Source organism: Merops nubicus, unplaced genomic scaffold (genome assembly GCF_000691845.1).
Source record: "Merops nubicus isolate BGI_N331 unplaced genomic scaffold, ASM69184v1 scaffold6018, whole genome shotgun sequence".
NCBI classification, from domain to species: domain Eukaryota; kingdom Metazoa; phylum Chordata; class Aves; order Coraciiformes; family Meropidae; genus Merops; species Merops nubicus.
The window spans coordinates 1-8,018 of record NW_008625014.1 but is presented as its reverse complement, the minus strand read 5'-3'; the positions used below and the strand labels follow the sequence as shown (position 1 = coordinate 8,018).

Here is an 8,018-nt window from a genome sequence, read left to right as displayed (position 1 = left end):
CTGCTGATGTCAGCATTTCTAGTCTCAATGACTACACAGTGGTCTTACTAAAAGAAGTAAACACAGAGTATTAGCTTCTCCCTTACTAATGCTGCTTTCTCTTTGAGTCTTTGGAATAAATAACATTTACTGTACAATTAGCTTTCATCTGCTGCTTATGAATTCTAGTATTTGGAGGGATCACATCACACAGGAGACTGATGCGAGCTCTATTCCCAAAAAAAAAAGGTTTAGCCAGAACAGAATTGATTTGTTTTCAAATAAAATCCATAGATTATAGCGAATACTTACTTCCACTGAGAGCTCTACTCAACTGCTCCATCTTTTCTTTGGCTGTTTTCAGAAGCCGCTGTTCTAACTAGAAAAAAGAAAAATAAATGCAATAAGATAATACTTTTTGGATGAATAAAATAGAAACAAAAATCAGTAAAAACGGCTTGACCCACACCTGGTAGCTAAGTTCATGGTTCTTAAATCTTGTGTAATAGTGCATAAACCTATCAAGCTCTTGGAATCTTCTATGCTTCTTTTCAGCCTGGAAAATGAGGAAACAAGAAACCAGGATAAATTTTATGATTTAACTTAGGAATCACCACTAGGTATAATTACATAACCAAGTGGTTTTATTCCCACTTTTCATGAAGTACTGTACACAGTGCAGATGAGTGCAATGTAAGCAGTCAACTCTAAATTTTGAAATTCATAGGTCTTCAAATACTGTGAACAAAGAGATGAGACACTGTGTGTGCATGCTATTTAAGGAGACTTTCCAAACCCCCAAATTAGGGCATGTCTTCTGTAGTGCAGAGTAGCTAACTGTAGTACCAGCATGCCAATTTCACAAAAGGAAACCATGGCACAGAGAAGTAAAAGGACTTGAATAAAGTCAACTAGTGGTCGTTACCAAAGCCAAAAGCAGAACCAAATCTTTTATTTCTGTCCACAAATAAGCAGTGTTTTCCTTCTGTCTCTTTGATACATTTAAGGTTGTATTTTTCCATTTAGAACTCAAGTTAGGAAGAATGTTGATTAAACTTATCTTGAATGGAAAACTGCAGCCTTAGCACTGTTTTTCAAACACACACACACACACACACACACACACTCATTACCTCTACTGTCATCTCCTTGGACTGCTCCTCTACATGTTGAATAACCTCATAGCGAGTGCATCTGTAATAGCCCCCAGTGGAAGAGCTGTGCTTCTTCCATTCTTCTAAGCATATCCAGCAGAAGTCATATTTGCACTTCAGAAAAAAAGGAAAAGGGGGGGGAAGCTGATATATTGTAGATCTGCATTATCATCATTATTCCTCCATGAACAACTGAATTAATGGAATTCTGAGTGTGCTTACAGTAAAAAAAAATTTCTGAGGAGCCTTCTTCCTATTTTTCCTACTAAAGAACATCTGGGCTATCAAACCATGTCAGTCATAATTTTTGTTCCTTAACAGTTTTTAGCACTATGGAGTTTATAAGCTCTTTTAAAAATCATTTAAGGAAAAAAATGCCAAGCAAACCTGGCATAAACAAAAATGAAAGAGAATCTATTTTCTGCTGCCACAGGCAAAACCAAAGAAATTACACCAAAAAAACCTTCAACATCCAATTCATATCACAGAATATAGGATGGTAATATTAAGAAAATGGGATCTGCATAGCAATGGAGAGAGACTAACACATTTCCAGAAAACTAAACATAGTTACTTTCTAAATCTCTCAGCTTCTTAACTGAAGTCAACTATGTCAAGTGTGTGCTACTTTCTTATTTTTAATGATGCTCCTTGAAGAGGTACTAGCTGTAATTATGTAAGATATTTCTGACAGAAAGAAACAGTATTCTAAATATGCTGCTTCTAACTAATTTGAGGGAAAACATTCTCAAATGATACTGAACTCATGGCAAAAAATATTTTTTCTATTTTGGTAGCATAGTGCAAACTCATGATGAATTTTTTGACTGCTGTCACTAATAAGTTTCTCTTGGAATTACTCTTTGTTGTCTTTTCATTCCTACTGATTAATTCCTGTTAACAGTTTTTCATTTAAACTTCTGTTTCGTTGCTATGCTAGAGAAACAATGCAAAAGAAGAAAGTAGTATGGCAAAATCTTCACTGGATCTTAGCATTGCTTAAAATTTTTCGTCTTCTGCCAACTAAAAATGTTCTTTCTCTTCTATGTTATTAATGATGATTAAACTATCCATTATTTCTCTTTCCTTAGGTTTCATATTGTATTGCCAGCAATTCTTAGGTGTGTATGAAATTTCCATCATCACAGTGTTAGCCTGCCAGCCAAACAGATTTCACTAACCATTAAACATTTCCTAATACACGTAACCCACCAGTCGCAGATTATCTGATGGTTGCAGCAGGTTCCGTTAGGGCTCAGGCATGACATTTCAGGGGCTTTGGAACTCTCTGCTCCCAAAACGTACACATGGCACACACAACCTGAATTATGGTTTCACCACAAATTATATGAAGGGTCTTTCTTACCTTTGCACATTGCATGTGGTTGCAGCCCTCATTCTTCTGAATTGGAGATTTGCAGTTGGCACATGGTTTGGAGTTTGTCAGTAACCACAGGCAGTTGGCAGCATCTTCATATGCCTCACTCACTCCCACAACTTTTGGAAGGTGACAGGAGGATATGGACCATGCAAAAACAGAAGTTGAAATTGTACTTGTGTAATCTTTTGTGAAAATCAGATTAGGAAAGATACATGTTTAATTCTTGCTTGATGGAATATTGTAATTCTTAGCTATATATTTCTCACATATATAAATAGCTACATTTTCCCAATTTATATATTTGATATATAATCTTATTATTTCTATATATTTCCACACCTATTTCTATGCCATTTTATAAGTATTATATAGGACATTCATAATATACAAATGAGCAAATACATATATAAGAAAAATTGGCATAGTTTGACAAAGTATGGTGTATTTTGCCTCTTTATAAAATGTTCTGTGCTTTCCAGAATATTTGTAACGTATTATGGAAAGGCTCTGAACTGTGGTGACCGAGTTAAGTTACTATTTATTCAAATTACTGTTAATCTTTATTTTTTTTTGTTAATGTTGACCAAGAAAATATCTGTCCTGTGTAAACCTAACCTTCAGTACTTTTTTCATTAAATGTTATTTGTCATGAAGCCATTCCCCACAACTCTCTTGCACTTCACCCCCAACCTGCTATTACTATCATCTGTTGGCTTTAATTAGTTTTACAGCACATGAAAACCCACAGGGAGCACAAGTGAAATGGAAGTGCAGACTGGGCTAAGATATTTAAAATGGCTCAGGACAAATGAAGTTATATTCAGGAATAAATGAATGAATTGATGAAACAAAGTTGTAAAAGGAAGGGAAGAGTTTTGTATGCACTGACCGAACCACACGTGGATTTATGGGGAAGAATGGTTTATGAAGAGCAGTCTACCATAGTGCTGCCTAATATGCAGTTGAAGTGTGAAGCAGCCTCTCATTCTGCAGTTTGTTTTCCCCTTTTACCCTATTTTTCAACCAAAGCAGAGTTTTCACTTAATGAAACTAAAAAAATCCCTCTAAAACCAAAAGAGAACAACAAAAAATAATTAATTCCCCACCCCCTGGCATGATTCTTACGTTCTTCTGGTTTCATTTCAGATATTTTCTGTAGCCAGTCCTTCCAGGTTTGGCAGTCACAAGGTTCATGTGCTTCACCAAGACACTCCCTGTAAATGAAAGTTTATACGCAATTGCTTATCATTTAAAGATTTAGATTTAAAGTTAAAATTGGTTCAAGCTAAAAACCACGGAAACTTATAAAGACACACTCAAACTTCAAGTCGGGAAGATAAAAAGCCATTTGATTAGCATTATTTTAAAATGCTCTTAGACTACCTGCTCACAAGCATAGATGACCATCATTAAGACTAATAAAGATTTTAAATGAGACAGGAAAGGAAAAGAGCTTTTTAAAATTACTATCTGCAATAAATCAGCTGGCTTGCAGTTTATTCGAGTTATGCTCAGGTACTCTTTTAGTGCCACAGAAAGAGCTAGTATTGTTTCTGTGATAAAGGTAAACCAGAACAAAACAGATCTCTGGTTTGGAGTTACTTAAGATCTGTAGCTGGAAAAGGCTGCACTGGAACAAATAACTAATCTGTAATAAGGCTACCTCAGGCATGGCTGAAAACTGACACCTTTCACTTCTGTGGGACAGTATTACACTTAAATCATCGACTTCAAGAGAGCCAAGACCTCTCACACACTATTTGTCCCCAGAAAGGACTGAAACTAGCAAAAAATTAACTTTAACAAACTCAGCTTTAAGTTAAAAGCTCATTGGTCAAGCTTTTACAGGTGGGGGGTGGAGGGTGTGTCTTTGATGTTTGCAAACTTGTGAGCTGGTGAATTTTTAATGAAGTGCATTCATATATATATCATCCAGATCTATATCTCTATCTGTAAGACAGTTGCAACAGAGTGTTAACACCTTCTCACAGAAGGAGTTCTTTCCTCAGCCCACCCCAAAACAAGGGTTTTTATACTGGGATGTCATTTTACTACAGTAAGAGCATTGAGCCTATTGCTTATAAAACTTGTTAAGAAATGAGGCTGTATTTTGGGTGGACTCCCTAACAGCACTGGATGAAGGGAAGTAACACCAAATGGCTGTGGCCATTAAGTGTGTCTGTCAGCCTTCTCAGCGCTCACCAGGATGACTTATTTGAAGGTGCAGTATGTACTTAATAAAATCGTAGCAAGTTAAAATTCACAAAAGGGCTTAAAGCACCATGCAAATAGAATGCAGTTCTGGATTTTCTTTCCCCTCATGATAATATTTATATCATATAATGAACTTTGAGTCAGAAAAACAAAGCACTGTTGGAACTTATAACTGACTCCCCCAGCGCACCTGAAGAAATGTCTCTCTCAAAGAACAATACCCCTTGTCTCCATCTAGGATGAAAGTGAGGCCTGATGATGTAAAACCAAGTGTGCAGTGCCTGCTATAACTGTCTTCCAGAAGTGTCTGCTTGCTAAATTTCCTCGTGCTTCTGAAACAACACAAAGGGCTTCCAATACGTTGAATATATCTGATAATACAGAGATGTAGAATTTGTGCATAGTTTTAATTTGTACTACATTGAAGTATCTCAGAATGGTCTTTCTGAAAGGGAATACAATTTTATGTTTGTCACAATAGATTACATTTTGTTGAAGGTGTTGTTAGTGGTGCATAGTTAAAAATGAGAAAATTCTAAGGAAGTCTATTTAAAAGGAACATTCCTACTTCTGCATTAAAAAAAAAAACAAAACCAAAACAACCAAAAAGGGAATTGCTCAATAGACTTGCAGAATTTTCTTGCTGTTATGAGTAGGAAGGCCATAGATTTGAAAAAGCAAGTGATTATCTAGGGGCTGGCTGGGGTTTTCTAATACATAAATTCTAAAGAATCTCTTACTAAATAGAGTACCAACTGCTATTACAATGCCTAAACTGTAGATTACCTCAGTAAGACTTGCAGAACTGTTCTTAAATATGGAGCCGTGGGATGTGTTGATTGAACTTTAAAGATAGAAAGCCAACTCCCTTGAAGCATATAGCAATGATGAAAACCCTCTGAACTGAGAATACACTTTCTTGTTCTCCAGAAGAAGTCATTCAAGCACGGGGCTTTTGTATGGTAAGACTAACATGGCTGTCCTCAGCAAAGGTTCTGATTTATAGCACTGCAGGATGCCTTGGTCGCTAGCAGAACTTTCTTGCCATTGCTGAAACTCTTCAGTCATTTTTATGTGGATTAAAAAAAAAAAGGCCCTGGAAAGGCCTTCTTGGATATTTTGCTGCAAAAATGTGGTATTTTTCAGGACCTTAACTGTAACCTTCTTGTGGAATAGTACTAAGGTTTGTTATATGTTCACTGGTAAAACACATTTCCATGGAATTTCTTTCTTTCTGAGCTCTCCAGCCATTGCAACCAACCTCTTCCCAAGAAGTTCTGTTTTCTGGCTTTAGTGGTTGTTTCATTATGTCTACTTTCCCCTTGTCCCTTCTTCCTTTCCATTCATATGGGGAAAGAACTAAAATCAGAAGTATTTTTCATTGACAGTCCTATGATATTTGGAATCAAGACAACTATTCATGATTTCATCTTCTTGCATCATGTTTTTAATTGAAAAATGAAAAGGATTACTCAGTTTGTCTAAATGCCTGTACTTTGGTTGACCCTTTTTGATTTTCCAACAATGAAAAGGTTGTCCCAATACAACAGTCATAAACTGTCAGTCTGATAACCTCAAGGAACTAGGATGGGGCTTTGCTCTGCACTTCAGAAAAATATCCCCCCACTTTCTTGTTTTTGTTGATACTGTTGTTGCCTTTCCTTGGAAGTGCTGAAAATAGGCAACCTGAGGGATATTTTTAAACTATCTTAGGGCTTTTTAGTCCTTGAGTGTGTATTCATTTTAAGACTCAACGTAAGACAACATAGAAAACGTGCTGATCCTAAAATGAAATAATGATTGGAGTGATCCTGAAAGCCGAATAGCTGTGTATTGAAGCAAAAGGTCCATCACAGTCCTGTTTAAACTCCAGCTTCTTTGATGCGATTCTACTAAAATCAGAAAGGGCTGAAAATTACTGATTTTCTGTACTACAATTCAGAATGTGCCATGTTTTGATTACACTAAAATATGCTTTTAGTTTTGGCTGGGATAGAGTTAATTTTCACCAGAGTAGCCAGTGTGGGGCTATGTTTTGGGTTTGTGCTGAAAATGGTGTTGATAGCACAGGGATGTTTCAGCTGTTGCTGGGCAGTGCTTACACAGAGTCAAAGCCTTTTCTGCTCCTCACACCACCCCACCAGCGAGTAGGCTGTGGGGGCACAAGAAGCTGGGAGGGGACACAGCAGGGACAGCTGCCCCCAGCTGACCAAAGGGATATTCCAGACCATATGATCTCATGCTCAGCATATCCAGCTGGGGGAAGAAGGAGGAAGGGAGGGAGGGACGTTCAGAGCAGTGGTGTTTGTCTCCCCAAGTAACGGTTACACGTGACGGAGCCCTGCGCTCCTGGAGGTGGCTGAGCACCTGCCTGCCCACGGGAAGCGGTGAATGAGTTCCTTGTTTTGCTTTGCACATGAGGCTTTTGCTTTACCTGTTAAACTGTCTTTATCACAATCTATGATTTTTTTTTATTTTTTTTCATTCAATTCTCTCTCCCATCCCACCTGGAGGGAGCAATTGAGCAGCTGCACGGAGCTAAGTTGCTGGCTGGAGATAAACCACACCAGACAACTATCCAAAGCAGACACAAATTCCTCCACCAATATCCTGCTTCTCCTCTGTCCCCTCAGAACAGAAAATCACAACACTCCATACCGCTCTTTTGCATCTAACAGAGCAAATAATGAGTAAGACTGTATTATAAACCTTTGCTGTGCCCCCAAACACTAGAAAATTTGTGCACAGGAGGCTATTTAGTGCATGGATACAGGATAATACAGTCATACACCATCCCATACAAATTTTTGTTGCATACTTGGTGCTAAGTGGCACTTAATGAATCCTTGGAACAGCAGCAACTGGGAGTTTAGGTAGATGTAGGTAAGTTTCTAGCACTCACCAGCAAAAAAGATGTCCTTTTCCACAATCTACCGCAGGGGCTTTTAGCATGGGGAAGTTGAGTGTATCTGATCCTGTTGAATTTGATCCCTGTCTTGTGAGCCTTACTGCTCTTTCACAGCCTGGTATAGGACACCATTTAATAGCAGGATTATTTTCAACGAAGGCCTGGGAGGAAAAAGGAAAATATTTTACCGCAAAAGATCAGATTTCATTGCTGATATAAAACAATCTTATTCAAAATCTTCCTTTGAAGGAACAAAACCAAAAAGCATAAGGACAATCTTGTAGCTACTTTGATAGGCTTTTAAAAATAGTTATAAAAAGCAAATAATTTAATCGTCACTGTAAAAATGTCCCATTGTCATGGGCTGATCCAGACTGCACTG

General features: G+C 37.6%; 1 protein-coding gene across 1 annotated transcript in view; it reads right to left on the bottom strand.

Moving 5' to 3' along the window:
- ANKIB1 (ankyrin repeat and IBR domain containing 1) overlaps positions 1-7,797 on the bottom strand; it is a gene marked incomplete at its 5' end in the record, with an annotated part of 17,404 nt that extends 9,607 nt beyond the window's left edge. The window contains 6 exons of the mRNA XM_008945527.1: positions 292-358; positions 449-535; positions 1,113-1,247; positions 2,500-2,630; positions 3,640-3,728; positions 7,631-7,797. Coding sequence (XP_008943775.1) covers positions 292-358; positions 449-535; positions 1,113-1,247; positions 2,500-2,630; positions 3,640-3,728; positions 7,631-7,797 — 676 coding nt within the window. The remainder of the gene's footprint in view (positions 1-291; positions 359-448; positions 536-1,112; positions 1,248-2,499; positions 2,631-3,639; positions 3,729-7,630) is intronic.
- Positions 7,798-8,018: the final 221 nt, after the last annotated feature.